This window comes from Bacillus rossius, chromosome 1 (assembly GCF_032445375.1).
Source record: "Bacillus rossius redtenbacheri isolate Brsri chromosome 1, Brsri_v3, whole genome shotgun sequence".
NCBI lineage: Eukaryota > Metazoa > Arthropoda > Insecta > Phasmatodea > Bacillidae > Bacillus > Bacillus rossius.
The window spans coordinates 151,793,627-151,810,536 of record NC_086330.1 but is presented as its reverse complement, the minus strand read 5'-3'; the positions used below and the strand labels follow the sequence as shown (position 1 = coordinate 151,810,536).

Here is a 16,910-nt window from a genome sequence, read left to right as displayed (position 1 = left end):
GAGGGGTAGCGATGACCCTTTTAATCCAGCCCCAGGCGCGCGTGGCATACCTTACGTCATTGGATAACATGTGACATGGCGTGTGACGCCAGTGGCCGTGCAGGGCGGCCAGCCAGCTCCGAACGTGGCATCATTGTCTGGTCTCTCGTATTTGTAACATTGCCCCCCTCTTTAAACCTGTTCGTCCTGAACAGGTAACACTGTACTGTGAAGCCATCCTACGCATCGGGCAAGTGCACTGGATATGGCCCACTTCTTGACATATGTAACATCATGGCCGTCCGACTCTTCGGGACCATGCATTTCTATGGGTCTCGCTCTTCTACGCTTACTGCAGTGGCACTTCCCTTTTCATCAGGCAACCCCCCTGGGCACGTTCCCATTCCGGGCATTACCATTGAACATGCCCTTGTTAGCACGCAGAACACCGTTGGGGACTTCCTGCTTTTTTACCGGTGAGTTGTTGTCACCCTCCTTAATACCATTGTCGCTTTGATGTACTTCCTCTTTCAGTTTCCTCATACGATACGGGCAGTCATGCTGGACATGTCCTCTTTCTGGACACGCGAAGCACAGTGGGCGACCTCCTCTTTGTCGGACCAATAGATTCTTCTCTTGTTCTATCGCTGCATCACAGTGTTGTCCTTGTCTCTTGGATTTCCTACCATGATTTGGACACTCACGTCGGATTTGGCCTAGTTCTTTACAGACGAATCGCTGCTGCCGTCCCCTTGTTCTCTGAAACTGTGATCCATTCAACAGCTTCCTTAGTGTCCCGAGTATAGTCTCTTCATTAGTATTCGAGTGGCCATTCGCTTGGTGGTAAGTTTCTATCACCGCCTGTCTCAATCGGATACTTATGTTTCTTGAGGCAATGCAGGAACCTTCAATTTCCAAGTCGTGGAAAAGAGCATCGTGGATATTTTTTGACTGGCCAGACAAAGAGTTTGCTGAGTTTCTGCATCTCCGAGTCCGTCTATAAAAGCACTAGTGGCTAGCTGCTGACGAAACTCTGTTGGTGCTTCTGGGTAGGTGAGGAGCATGAGTCGCTCGATGTCGGCTTCGAATTTCCATAGGGCTACTGAAGATCTCTGTTGACATGTCTTCAGGGCTGTTCTAAACACCTTGCCCATGTGTTGGTCACCATACCTTAGCTCAAGGGTCTCTACTAATACTCCACAGTCTTTCTGGTCCGCGACTATAGCCCAGGAGTTTTAGGTTAATATTTAAAGAAAGTTCGAAAAAAATAAGGTAAATCTGAAAATTTGCTGAACAACATACTGTAATTCCCCTATTTTCCCATGTTGGCGTAGTAATATTTTTCGTGCAATAATGTTGTAATTCTCCCTAAATGACACAAGGACGCAAATAAACATCCGAAAACTATTTGCATCAACTGACATCCATGGGGATAGATTCAAATAAACCACTGGACCACACCAATGTTATATATAAGCAGACACAGTAATAAAATATACTGAAGTAAAAATATTATAGATCGAACTTTGACAATTCTCCGAAAATCATGGAATTTATGAAAAAAAACTATCCATAGGTTAAAAAGTACTGCAAATAACAAAAGATAAGCTGCACAAAATCAATTCCTTAAGATTTGAGCTTTTCAACGGTGTATCTCACACTTCTCTGTGACAAACGGTTACCGAAATACGGTTGCTCAAGTACACGCGTGCGTACCTAGTGTAGATTCGTTTCAGTTCCGAACGTACCCACAAGGTAGCAGGTCGTACCTTCATGTAGTTTCGTTCTTCGGTCAGTGGATGTACATGTTGACAATGTTTTATTTGCTATCGCTACTAACTACAGTTGTGTGTTACAACTTAATGCAACAGTGTGAGTTATTTGCGTGCTGACTTACGTTGTAATGGAAATATAATGGATGAGACATGTATCCATTGCAAAAAATCACTTAAGGCTAAGATCCTGAGTTTCTCCCGAGCGCGCAAAGAAAGAACACAACACACGTAGTTCCAAAATCCTCGATAGAGAGCACTAGCTGTATGGATGAGCTATGGATGGGTGAGGGGGGTGGTGGTGGAAGAGTAGGAGGAAAGAACGCGCTTTTCTTAGAATTCCTTATCGCCCAGCGGGGTGTCATGTTCTTCAACGAGCCTGGAAAGGAGGGTGGGGGAAGCCAGCCAACTGCCTGCCTCGGAGAGGTAAGATTTCCGCTCGGTTTTCTCTGTCAATTCTCCCCAGACTTTGACCGCTCGACCCTCAGCGCGTAAGAGGATAAATAGTATTACTATTTTCAGTATATTTCAGTTCTAAACCCGTAAGTAACCGAACCCAGCAGAATTATAATAAATCTTAATTTTGTGCATACATATGCAAACAAATATAAAGAACACTTCATTTATACGATAAACATATTGTACATTTTACCGCGGTGGGTTGGTGGCGAAACTATTAGATTTGGTCTCTTCTGCAAGTTACGCAAGATCAAGTTTTTAGTTATTTATTATAACATTTTCGATTAGTTTGACATGCTTATACTAAATAGGGTAATCCTTGAGATGACACAAGAACTCTCGTACACAGCTGACCACTACAATCAGTGAGGTTGGCCAGTAATGCAGTTTTCCTTCCCGTAAAAAAAATGTCTTGTTATATACTGTACGAAAAAGGGTTTGCGCTTTTACAGGTTTTCTTGCTTTACACATTTTGCCACAGATATATGATTGAACATCTAATTACGTGACTTTCTGTTGTACAGTGGTATTTTTTGATATATGATTAAAATTTATAGTTTTCTGTACGACGATATAAAAATGACCTTTTTATACAATCAATTTATATTTGTAGGTGAATATATGTCCACAAAATATTGCAGCTTATTGCACTAATTTTAGTTGTTTAAATGTATAATGCATGTAAGTATGTATAGACGAGGATAGAGCTGAAGCATTTTTTGGTTTGCTTTTAGCCGACCTGCAGCTTGTGGCTTTCGATGACCCCTTCATTTTTATTTATCATGTATGATGTTTGAAATCTATGTCATTAGTTGCTCAATGACCCTGGCATTCGTCAAAATTTTTTCTTTTAAAATATGTAATTAAAATTTACAAAATATGGTCTCGTGTAGTAATTTATTATTGCAACATAAATATTGGCTGTCGCGTCTGACGAAATGGAGAGCGCCTTCATGCTATCCCTAAGGGTGACATCAACCATCACCGGTAGTTCTCCTTGTAGGTATTTATGTACTGCAGGTCGGACAGGCATGAAATAACATATGTTGTAATTAATATTAATTTTTCTATAATTAAAATTTAACTCTGAAAGGGTCACAGACCTTTACCACAAACCGCCTTTGCTACCCAGTCAGAAGTGTCTGAATGAGCATATGAAGGGAGTAGGCTAATCGTCATAGGTAACAAAATAATATTTCAGAGGTGGCTAGATAAAGTGACACGCGAAGAGTAGTAATTCCCCCCTTCCCAAACCGCTAAAAAAACAATCGACACGTTTAACACATGCAAAACACTGCTTCAGATCTAGGAAAAAGGCGTGCATAAATTACGACCACTGATGTAATACACGAAAATCAACCAGAGTCTAAGTGATTTGGAGCGAGGAATTCTAGTACAATAAATATAAGTAATGGACGTAGTTTTATAGTAACTTACATTCACGTTTTAGAAATTGTAATTGCCGCATGCCAAATTTACATTTTAAAATTGCATAATAAAGAAAAATTGAGAAACAGTAAAAATCAGTAAGCTTAGTACATAATTAAATGTCTTTGGACAAATGAAAATAAAACAATTGGAGGACATATTATTTATTAAATAGCAATGTATTAGACAAATTTTGTAGAAAAATAACTACACATTCATTGCAAATTAATGAGAAATATTATAATTTTTCTTAGATATACAAGTATTATTACATTACATTTTCGGCAACTGGTACACATAATTATGATATGGGCCCTGTAAATTATACATTCTCACTTTTTAATCAAGAATACATACGAGCATTAACGTATGAGACCGATTGCTCTGACATCACGGTGGCCATTTTTAGTGTCAAAATTCCTCAAAATTCCTGTTAAAAAAAATTACTAATTCGAGGGAAAAATTCCGTTTGAGGGAAAATTTCCCGTTTTAGTCCTCAAAAATGTCAACGGCTTGTAAATTCCTAAAAGCGGCTTAAATTCATCAGCGTCAAGCCACTCTAAACCGCCGAGGTCATGACCATGACAATTAGGATGACATCACTGCCATTGTGAATTATGTCGTAACTGTTGCAATTATCACTACGCCTACCATTTTGAAAATACGTAATTTTTATGTTAGAAAATCGGGAAAAACTTTAAAATTTATAAAATAATTTAATTAGCAAAATTTAAATAAAAAATATTTAAACACACCGTTGCAAATATCGTTAAGGCCACCATATTGGATTCTAGAAATGTTGCATGTTTCGTTATGCCCGCCATATTGGATGTGTATAACGCCATCGTTGCACTTTTCATTATGCCCGCCATCTTGAATTATAGATCTTTGCGATTTTTGTTACACCCGCCATCTTGAAAAACCGTAAATTATTGTCCAAAAAATTCATTGTTTTTAAAATTTATAAAAAATAAAAATTTAAATAATATCACTTAATCATCTTGGATTATGATATCACTACCATCATCTTGAAAATCCGTATTTATTTTCAGATTTTAATAAGAAAAAATTATAATTTATAAAAAAATTAATCAAAATTTAATAAAGTATTATTTAAAAACGCACTTACAAAATGAAGCTCGGAGTTCTCGGTTCGAACCCGGTGAGTGCAAAAAAATAAAAAAATGGCGACCGATCCTTCCTCCATGTAAGCCGCCATCAGAATGACTTCCCACCACTGATGCTAAGGTGTGTGTGTGTATGTGTGTGTGTGTGTGTGTGTGTGTGTATATCTCGCCAGCTAGTATGACGTCACGCCCACCATCTTGGATTATGACATCACAGTCGTCATCTTGTTTACGTTTGCTAGAGTGTGCTACCGCCATTTAGTTTAATTTTTATACACACGATAATTGCAACAGTTACGAGATAATTCAAAATTGCGGTGATGTCATCCTAATTGTCAAGGTCATGACATCGACGGCTTATAACGGCTTGACGCTAAGGAATTTAAGCCGCTTTTAGGAATTTTAAAGCCGTTGACAGTTTTTATAACTAAAACGAGAAATTTTCCCTCAAAATATGATTTTTTTTTTTTTTAGGAATTTTGACACGAAATATTGCCGCCGTAACGCCAGAACAATAGGTCATTGACCCCATCCTCAATCCTCAGCCTGAAGCCTGGGCTCGGAGCAACCAAACTATAATACTACTACTAACATGTTTATTTAGGCCGATCTGAATTCAAGTATGTAGTAATGAGCTTGCAACCTTACGTACTTCACTTGCCCTTCACAAATCTGGACAGGTTCAATGTTTGGCCTCTTCACACGGTACTATCTAGCCAAAAGGGATCTTTACATTTTATTTTTGCACACAATTTTTATTGAGAAAAATTTTTTAGCTGAAAATAGTCATTAATAACACTTAGGCCTAATTGCTGTCCCGCAAATTTACGACAATTAAATTTATTATTTTACCTACGTTTTGTAGTTACCAACGGTAGGCTGTGTATGTGCATGTATTCGTTTAAAATTCTTTGTAAGAGTGTACAAATAATGTTTTAATTAAATTTATAATAAAAATTGTTTATGTTTTTAAGAGTTATTAAATTTTTTAGATTAAATATAACCTACAAATTGTTTTTCAAAATGGTGACGTGTTTTCAACTGGAAGTAGGCCTACGTGAGAAGTACACGGATTTGTTTACTTGTGTACTTGAATATACTTCATTTCCAGTTATGCAGCCCTTGTAATGTAACTTCCAGGGACAAGTACATATAGTATTATATACTTCAGGCGAATACGGACACGGCCTTACAATCTTCAATTTATCTAGAAGAATTAATTTAAATTTAATAGAGTTTAAAATTGATTTTATGAAATACGAAAGGCTATTATAAGATTAAAACAACTGCAGAAACACTTGCTAAGGCAGTATTTTTTTTGCTGTTCTCCGCATGTGTATTTTTTGGTTGTTTCTGGATCGATAATGAAGTATTTTTTTCATGTTGTTTTGATATATAAAATGGACACAAAGATAAATATACAAGGAACAGGATGAATCTTAACTACTCTTTGGTAGTTACTGAGGTGGTTTATTCATTTAAATACTTACTGTTCATTTTTTTTAATTTCAATTTGTTTATAACTCTAAAATTTAATGCTGCAATTAAGAGAGTGATTATAAAAATGCTGTTCGTATGCAATTGTATTGGCATGAATTTGCTAGCCTTTAAATCATTGACATAAAAGTAATATTTTTTTATAGTTACGTAGATTTCGAAGAAAGACTTCCTATTGTAGACTTCCGGAAAAATTCTACAAAGTTTTCCGTTACATAGTTCAGTGTCCCCAAAATCATCATCTGAAAACATTATATATATATATATGTATAAAACATACATAAATTTTTATGAATACAATAACTACGCAATTTTGCACAAAGCATTTCTAAATTAATAAAAAAAAAGAGAAATCTTGGTCGAGTTTGTTAATGGCAAATATGTGACCAATGGGGCAGAAATGGGGAAGGTTTTTTTTTTTTAAATAGGTCAATTGCTATAACCCCCACATCCGTATGAAGAGTTATTATATATCTCTATAAATTTATACCAAAAACCTTTTGTCAAAATAACTGCAAGGTTAAATAAAAATGGCTTAGAGGACAAAAAAATTTCTTAACTTCCTTAGCAGGCATGCCATCAAATCAGTTCAAATTGTTTGTAAACTTTAGATGTGTTCTAAAAAAGGTTTATAAAGCGATTTTTGATAAGTCTAAACATTGTTGCAGGGAGTTCAAACGATTAGAATTGAAATATAAACAAAAATTATAACATTCTTGCCACATAAAATATAAAATACATTCTTATTTTCTGCAAACTTAATAAATAGTATCTACAACTTTCGTCTGAAATAATACTTTATACAACCAACCAATACTGTAAGGGATTGTAATAAAACAGTGGCTAAAGAATAGAACATTTCTTAACTACCTTACTAAATTCACTACCAAATATGATACAATTGATCGAAAATCTAAATAGTATCTAAAAAATTAAATTATAAAAATTAAAAAATATTTTACTAGACAAAAATTACAAATTTTAAATTGCCAAAATTACAATAACATTCAAAATATAGCGTGACCTGATACAGAGCGGACCATGGGGCGAAAGAGGACGCGTGTTGCTGTCAAAAGTAAAATAAAGAAAAGACATTCATGCGGTTTTGAAACCAAATAATTAAAATGTGTTAGCAAACACTGCACGCTTGTAAGCGCACAACTGCTACGTTGGTATGACACAGTTTTGCTAGTACTTCTTTCAGAAAAGATACCTAGTTTTATTATGTATAATATATTTTGAATGTATATTATATAATAGGTCACGTTTGATTCACGCAATATGACTATTATTATAAAAACGATAAATTTTGCCATAATAGATAATAAAATGTTTACAATTAAAGTTCTACAGAGTATCGTTAAATCACATCTGTGAAATATTAGGAAATAAATGTTTCATTGCTCAATATAGTTAGAAGGAAATGGAAGAGTTTTCATCAATTGGCTTCTTTCTATCTTCAAAACACAATAACTTACTTTCACCGAAACCAGTTTTGAAGTCGAAAGTTTAAAATAAATTTTATTCCTGCCAAAACTCCTCTGCGATAGTTGGGACATCTAGCCGGCAAAATCTAAACTCATCATGCCTGATATCTAGCGGCGTAATGCTGAACTAACACATCATTAGTCCATTTCAAGAGCTACACGCGTCCGTTAAATAACAAGTTTTAAACTAAAATTATTTAAATTCTGTACGTAATGTTTCAGTTTTGGCCTACAGGAATTGTTAAGGATACTCAATTTGATTTGTATGTAAAATAAAGACAGTGTACAGTTCTTATAAATATGAAATACACCAATCCCTCGCATAGCACGTCTTCAATTAATGCGAATTCAGTTAGCACGATGTAAATTTTACTGCCCTAGTCTCGAATAGCACTCTGTAAATTTCAGTTAGCACGAAATCGCCACAGGCTAAAAAAAATCTCGGAAACGACGCGACGTCAGGTATGGAATTCGAGGGGGGAAGAGTGGTTTGGAATGCGAGGGGAAAGAGATGCGTACGCAGATAAACAAACACCGGGCCGTACTGTTGATGCCCGGCCGCAGACCAGGCCCTACCGTTGATGCCCGGCTGCAGACCAGGCCGTACCGTACAGAAACCAAAGCAGATGAAATTGGACACGTTTTTTTAAAAAAAGCAAGATGAAAGTGTTAATTTCACCCCAGAAAATATTTAACTAACTTTTATGTTTTGTATATGTACATATTGTACATACAGTAAACTCCCGGTATATCGCGCCCCGATTGATCGCAGAATCGGGTATATCGCGGGTCAAACCATGTCCCCCAGTCAGAAATGAATAATAATGGAATAAATGGTTGACAGCCGATTAGGATAATTTTGCGTTGTAACTAACAAACTAAGCATCGGGCAGAAAAAAGCCTAGGCGTAGCAAATGTCCGCAGTAAAATTCTAAACAAGATATCTCCGTACATTATTCCTCTATCTTGTAGTGATATTTTCTGAAAGACTAGTTCTTAACGTCGCTTTATCTCACAAATGAAGCAGGGGACCTGATAAAGCCCACCGTCCAGCGACATTATCCAGCGTGACTCGGCTGGGGATTGATGTTGGATAGGCTTGGTTGTCGGCAAGCGCTGGGTAGGGAGAGGCGAGCCGAGAACATGGAGAGAGGTAGAGATTAGAGCGGGCAGAAACACGAGGGGGAATGGGGGAGGGAATGTGTTCACGCAGCACACAGGCAGAGCATGAGACACTTGACTGAGCAGCGTCGCTGCGTACAAGGCAAAATCAGGTAGTCCGGTGTTTAAAATTCCACTCCAGAATCTTAATTGGTACTTTACTGGACATCTGTATATAAATGTTTTGTTACAACTTAAACCTACAGACGTAATATTATTGGGTAATTCATTGTATTATACAAGTTCATCTTTTTACTTTGGTATAATGTTTTAACATTAAATAGTAAAGTAAATCGGCTAGCGTATTTTTAATCTTTGCCCAGGAATTCCCAGTGGTCCAATATTTACGTGAACCATACTGTACCACTTTTGCCGTGAGGTAGTAAACAAGTCCCGGAAATGTTTATGTGTAGCGGTCTCCCGACCTTTAAACAGAGGCTGGGGAACACTTGCCGATCCGAGCCACACACACTCAGCAACTCGACACAGCGTTTGGTGAAATAAGTAAAGACAAAGTTTAACACGGTTTTTAATACGGCGTCACTGATTGCGCTAAAATTAAATTGGCGCAATTTTTGTTTCCCACATGTGACCATTTATAATTTACTGTAAGCATGGATAATAAAGTTTAACCACTTGACACGATAGACGATTCTTTATTTTTTATTGTACGAATGCTAGAATCGTTTTTTTCCTGTATCTGCGGCCTGCTTCTACAAAAGACAAGCTATCTGTAAGTAAATCTAGAATTTTTATTTTGTCAAACTCGGTACTTTGCGATTCATATTCGGTTTGAAGTATCACTACGGCCTTTCTTTTTAGAAGACTTTGACCACAGAATCGTGTGTAACCGCACACACTGCACTTACTTTGTTACGGACACTGACGAAGCAGATACTGTGGCTAACACCACGAGACTGGCGACTGGCAGCAGCAGCTTGTGTGCCGCACATGTGTATGGCGGCGTGTGGCGCGCTCGTAGGCCGTGCGACAAACTGTGCGCGGCACGCGGAAAAATAAAAACAATTCAACATTTAATATTTATCTTTAAAATTTATTATTTTTATTTTTTCACCCGTGTTTAGTGGAAACTGCGGATGCAAAGTCCGCACAAAGGCGGGCCGTCTATACTGTGCGTGCTTGCCGACCTATTAGAACACAGGCAGTGTTTTATGCCTTTTGACCTTGGTCACATCGAAACATCGCGGTTATGCAACAACGCGGGTAAAAGTTATGTCCCCCGACAACCGCGTTAAATAGGGAGTGTACCCGTATTTTAATGTTATGTTTGTGCTCTAGGGAAAATCTAAATCTGTTTATCTGTTAACTGATTTGTTTACATAGCCGCTTTTATAAGAGGTGTGCATAACAAATTAAATGTTTACATATGGCTGTGTGTTTTAAAGTTATATAAAACCGGTTCTTAATTTCATAAAAGTGTTTTAATTTTGTTAAGTTTTAAACGTAATAACAAAGGATCCAGCTGCTTGCAACAGCAGGCAGACAGACGCGCGCGCGTGTTGAAGGTCACGCCTGGGCGGGCAAGCCAACCTGCTGACTGACGGTAAATATGTTACCACTTATCTCCCGTTACACTGTGCCATGTTTTCTTTATCTAACGTATTCGGTGGTAGGCTTAAAAAGATAAATGATATGACATATGCATTTTCAAGTATTATTCTACGCATTTATATTATGTAAAGATTACTTCCCTACACATCTTGGAACACATTAAATAATTTAGCCTTATATTTATGGGGACTAATGCTTCAGAATACGCGATTTCGATTAACACGGACATTTTTAGGAACGAATTAGTCGTGCTAAGTGAGGGATTGGTGTACTTAGTTTTAAAAATTTCTTAATTGAAATTTAGTACCGTAACAAATAAATTTTTGCTCAAATATTTTCTACCACAATTGCAAAAATCAAAGCTTGATTTTATAATGCTGTAATTTACATTTTTTTTTACCGACAGTGCTATTCATGGTATAAATAATTTCCCTCGTGCCTGCAAAACTATGGATCTTGGCCTTAATGAAGGCAATGTTGTGTTTGTTACTCAGGGTGTGAAAGGTCTCATTACCGCAAGTGAAAAGCGTTGCGATGGTTTAATAGAAAAATTTAAAGATTCTGAGAAATACAAAACTCCTATCCGAGTACATTCGGACTGTAGGTAAGTTTGTTTTCTTTCAACAATGGTGTGAAAATATTTTTGTGTCGCTGTTGTGTTAATATTATTTTAAAGGTTCGATGTTGAAATTTAGGATTAACTAATTGTTATTTCTCCATAATTATTATTTCCTTGTATGTATAAGTTATTAATAAATCACTGATTAGAGATATTTAAACAAACTGATGTTTTGCAAAAATACACTTCACTAAAGTTTTTGTATGTCTTTAATTCCCGTGGTTAAGTTCAAAGAATAGCTAATGAATGAAACAATTGGACTATCGGAAAAGTGTGTTTTATTTGCTAGATATCAATTTAACTAATAAGTTGTCTGTTTACAAATTGTAGCACATCATATGTAGATGATGAATGTGTGAGTGAATGTAATTTTAAAACAATTGTTATTCTTGTAGGCAATTGTACACAAGGCCATCAACTATTAAAAAATATGGAAGCAGTAATATTACAGCCTCTTGTGCCAATGAAGAACATGAAAAGCCACTAAGACTACGTTCATTGCAAAATCCTTTTGTTATTTCTTCTGACTGTCTATTTTGTGGTGAAGAGGCTTCCCAAAGGAGAGAAACTAAAAAAGAAGTCAAGTATAGACGTGTCATTCATGAGGTTACTACGCTTACGCTTGAAGATACTGTTGTAAAACGTGCTGTCGCCCGCAATGACGAATGGGGGAGACGGTTCGTGCTCGAATAGAGACTGTAGATCTTGTTGCTGCCGAAGCAAAGTTATATCATGACTGCAATAGATTATTTTATTCTTCTAGAAATCTGTCGACTGCCAGTGTGCGTCGAAGGCCACAGGACAAAGACCAACAAGAGTCTTTTCAAAGACTGTGAAAGTACATAGATGAAAATGAAGATTGTCAGTTCAAACTCACTGAACTTGAGGAATTTATGGGTGAAGATGCATATAGCGGAATTCAACTAAAAGATAAGCTCCTTGCTCATTATGGCGATTCAATTTTCATCACAGAAAAGAAAGGGAACGTAAAGGGAACAGTTAGTGATACACTTTATGATAAGTTGTATTCGAAACGAAAACCATCTCAAAATGATGAAAGACTTAGAATTGTTCAGGCAGCTGCCGAAATTCTTCTTGAAGACATTCGCAGTCAAATTTACAATAGTGAAAACTACCCATGTGATGGAAATGCTTTAAATGACATGTCACTTCTCCTTAACACACTAAAGTGCTTACTCGAAAAAATTATAAAAACAAAGAGTAAAGAAGAGCATGGAATCTGTCGCAAAAGGGCTGCGATTGGCCAAGCTATGATATCTGCTTGTCGGCCACGTTCCTTTATATCTCCTTTGCTCCTGGGAGTGGGAGTGTACATTCATCGGCACCATGAATCAAAACAAATGGTTGAAATGTTCTTTCATTTTCAGTGAACTACAAAGAAGTACAAAGATATGAATATTCACTTATAGAGAATATCAATACCAAGGATAATGTACATGAAGATGGATATGTACAATATGCATTCGATAATGCTGACTTCAATGTGAGAACTATGACAGGACATGGGACATTTCATAGCATGGGTGGATTATGTTTTACCACAACACCCCCCAAACATACATCCTTGTGTAATTCCTCGTGTCATGAATCCTCCATCTGCCACTGAAATTTCTGGTAAAGGGACAATTCCTGTAACATGGTATAGGAGGTCATGTAAACCTGGATTGAAGGGCATCACTGTGAGAGACCTGAAAAGTATATCTGAAGAAACTCAGAAGTCGGTGGAAAGTGCACTGCTTGTGGATACTTTTTGCATGTCTGGAATGTTGGCTGGAGTTACTCCCCCCCCTTCATGGAATGGTTGCATGAGGAGGATCTTCAACAGTGGAGAGGTACATTGCTTTATGACTCAAGGCGATCCTGTACCATTCATTAATTTTGACCCAGGAAATCCTAGTACGATATACTCAGCATTGCTTTTCGCTCAATATGAATGCAAAAGGAGAGGCCAAGGAAGTTATGTAGTCACTTTTGATAAACCCCTTTATGCAAAAGCCTCAGATATCATTACAGCAGCATCTTCAGGAGATTTGGACACTGTGATTCTTCGATTAGGTGGTTTTCACCTTTTAATGTCTTATTTGGGCTCGATTGGTTATATTATGTCAGGGAGTGGACTTGAACAACTTTGGTCACAAGTTTATGCAAAGGCATCTTTTGTTCACATGGTCTCCGGTCATGCATATGCTCGTGCACTTAGAGCACACTTACTTACAGCAAATGTTTTGACCACAATGCTACTTGAAGACATTCCAGAAATTCAAGGCAAGAAAGAGGAGCTGCACTCCTTATTTCTTGAAATTATAACCGCTACATCAACAAATGAGGAACTTATTACCTCGAAAGTTTGTGAATACTTACAAAGTGAGTTAACATTAAAAATGAAAGACATCGCCGAAGTTAGTAGGACTGGCAAGCTGTGGGTTCAGTACCTCGAACAGGTTAACATTGTGCACTTGTTCATAAGAGCAGAGCGCACTGGGGACTGGAATATTCATCTCCACTGTGTGAAACAAATGTTGCCATATCTTCATGCAGCTGGACATTTCAACTATGCAAAATCTGTTCAACTGTAAGTCCAACAAATGGAGGAGTTGGACTCTAAAATGACAGCAAAAGAACTGCAGAAGTTCACAGAATATGGGTAACTATTCGGCGCAGTCATAATATGTGGAGTGGTGTCTGGACTGACATGGCCTCACTGGAGCTAGGTTCAACAGTGGTTTGCCCCTTACCTCGTGCCTGTGCACACACAGTCTTGCGCCACTCAGTCATCGTACTCTCATGATCCGGTTGAACTCCGCATCGTCCCAATCTGGGGAGGAAGGGGGGGGGGGGGGGAGAGAGGAAGTCTCTTTACCCCTCTTCACCGATTTCGCTTGCGGAACTCTTGGAACTCCAGAACTGTCGCGGGACTCGCTAGGAACTTCTCGTGGGACTCGGCACTCACACAGCACCCTGTGTGGAGGCCAACGTCGCTGCTTAAGTACTGGTCGATAGTCTTTCCAGAACCAACGAGAGTGACTGTGACGAATCCTGTCATCCTGAGCCGACCCGACGCCCGAAACATTGAGAGAAGCATCGCCCATTCAGGCCACTCCGCGCGGTGGCCTGCGGAATTCCCAAGGTCGCTCAGCGATAGATAACAGCACCGAGACAGGATGTATGGGGGGAGGGGGGTAACGAAGACCCTTGTAATCCGACCAGGCGCACGTAGCATGCCTGATATCAGTGGACCGCATGTGACACAGCGCGTGACGCCTGTGGCCATGCAGGACCGCCAGCCAGCTTCGAACCTGGCATCGCGGTCTGGATTCTTGCGTTTGTAACTATATGTATCCTATTTCCATTCCCCAAGTTATTTAACATTTTAATGTTATAACATTAAAATTGTGATAAGCGTTAATTCTGCAAAATTATTTTTAACACATTTAGAAGGTTTATAACACCAAAGTTATTAAATTAATTTTTTTTAACATTATTTTATTTTTAGCTCTGGATACCGAGATTAGGATTTGAGGTATTCTTTGGGATTCAAATTTATTTGAGATTCTGATAGATAATTGGGTTTTGACCCATAACTTCGCCATCTTAGCTGTTCCTAAAAACGAATTAGGAGGTTTTAAAGACACTCATACTGAAACACATAAGCAAGACAATCTTGGTCCATAGCTAAAACAAAGCATGTTTTAAATGGACAGTAACAACCTCAATATGTACCAGATAATGTATGAATGCCCCACTTGTCAATTAACCTTCAAATCAGCTGCTTGGGGTAAACGTGGGGCTGCACACTTACCACCCAACCCCGCGACGCCTTGAGTGACACTGTCCGGCTGGAGTTAATGCTGGAGTCCAAATACTTTCCTGCTCGGAGATCGTAGAACAGCAAGATACCGACTCCTGTTCCTATCGTCAGTATGTTGCCCAAGAAGCTAGCAGACCGGATACCTGGGAAATAAATAATAACTCTTAACTAGAAACTGACCAAGGAGAAGAGACAGACCTAACGAATGGAAAACAGTACTCATGTTTTAATATACACTGCTTTCTTTTACCCACTACCTTGGCATGTGCTTTAGACCTAAATCTCCTCTTCCACATGTGTAGCAATAATTTTAAGTGGCGTGGCAGGAATAAGACCATTTCCTAACCAATCACATTCAACACATATTCAATCACGTTACAGTGACAAAATTAGTGGGCTAGAGATTTACTGATTATTTTTGTCTGTTTCAATTGTGTTTTCGAATAGTGGTTAGACTGGTGCACTGGCAAAATTGTTATTGTGTATGTTTAAAAGCTTTGTTTACTATGTAAATTCATCTATGAAATCATTGCAGTGATTTTTCTGAACGACCACTAAATTTGGATTAAACATTTTTACTTCTCGAATGTTGACTAAAATAACTTAAGGGGGATTAGGCCCCGCCATGTTGAATTTTTCCATCTTTTTGCTATAATTCTTATTATGAACTGTTTATTCCAATTTTTTGTATGTCAAGGCATAAATCATAATATCTCCCATATTTTGATGCAAACACATATTTACTAACAATCTGTAATAATCGTGAGGAAATAACTTATTATTTCACATGGGTGACTATAACAATCACTATAATCCCACCAGTTCACAAGTGTTAACTATGTTAAGTAGCCAAAGCTAAGTCCCATGCCATGTCAAACCAAAATATTCAGCAAGGAAGCGAAGCTTTATTGCAAGCAGTATCAAAATATTTGAAATTGCAAGATGGCGAGGCATAAACCCACCTTAAAATTGATGGCTGAAGTTTCTGTAATGGTGAGAAACATATTGTATTTTGCTGTCTCATTGCATCCATCACGCTATTGTGATTCAAGCACAAAGGTTAATGATATCTTAAGCTCCCCTTCTAATATCACGCTAGTTAACAATCATGACCGGAAAAGAAAGTGCTTCAAGCTATATCAACAGTCAAATATACTAATTTACCACAAATTACAAGTAAAGATTTAATTTTAACTGTCCAGACTGACAAAATTAAGTTGTTTGCAGACTAAAAAACCAGCCAAAAGATTTTCTTCATCAAATGCTTAATACCATTCTGCTTTAATGAAGCATTACAGAATGCTTTCCATCATAAAATATTGATTTCTGATTGTTTTGTGATAGTTTGGAAACTAAAAAAAAATATTATTCCATTGCAACAAGGTAATAACTGCAAGAAGTTGTGTGCTTATTTTGGGGGCTAACCCACAATAATATCTCATCCTGGGATACTTTTCTGATAATGGATTAGGATTAGGAATAGTACCAGTAGCCATAACAAAATCATAAATACTTGAGACTAACTTCAGTTCTAACTGAAGTACAAATTAAGTCAAATAAAAGTTTAGAGTAAGGTCTTTGATCTGGCATCTATGGTTCGGCACATTGTCTAATCCAGCACCAATTGAGCGACTTGCATTAAGATTTTATCTGGTGGATACTGGCTATTTGTCAGTTCTATCAGACTATGTTTCCTTTTTTTATAAAGAGATCTGAATCACGGACTCATAGACTTTTTAAACAGTATCAACTGTAATATCATCTGCATTATTTCTTTTTGTAGAATAGCTTAAAATAAATGGTTTGAATACCACTGTACTGTTTTTAAAATTTTTTACAGATATTCCCGTAAAAAATTGATTGAAATTCGATAATATAGCAATATCACTATTCCAATATGTCTGTGGTCCCAACATGCCACAGTAAAGCCTTTTCACTGTAATTAGAACTCATGTCTTATTTTTACCCCGTTTAAACATC

At 37.5% G+C, this 16,910-nt stretch overlaps 1 protein-coding gene across 2 annotated transcripts in view; it reads right to left on the bottom strand.

The window, feature by feature from the left end:
• The window catches only part of LOC134546294 (DDB1- and CUL4-associated factor 12 homolog), a 53,718-nt gene that overhangs the window by 13,722 nt on the left and 23,086 nt on the right, over positions 1-16,910 (bottom strand). For both annotated transcript variants that reach the window (XM_063389013.1, XM_063389014.1), the window contains exon 6: positions 14,922-15,073. In XM_063389013.1, the coding sequence (XP_063245083.1) occupies positions 14,922-15,073 (152 nt within the window). The remainder of the gene's footprint in view (positions 1-14,921; positions 15,074-16,910) is intronic.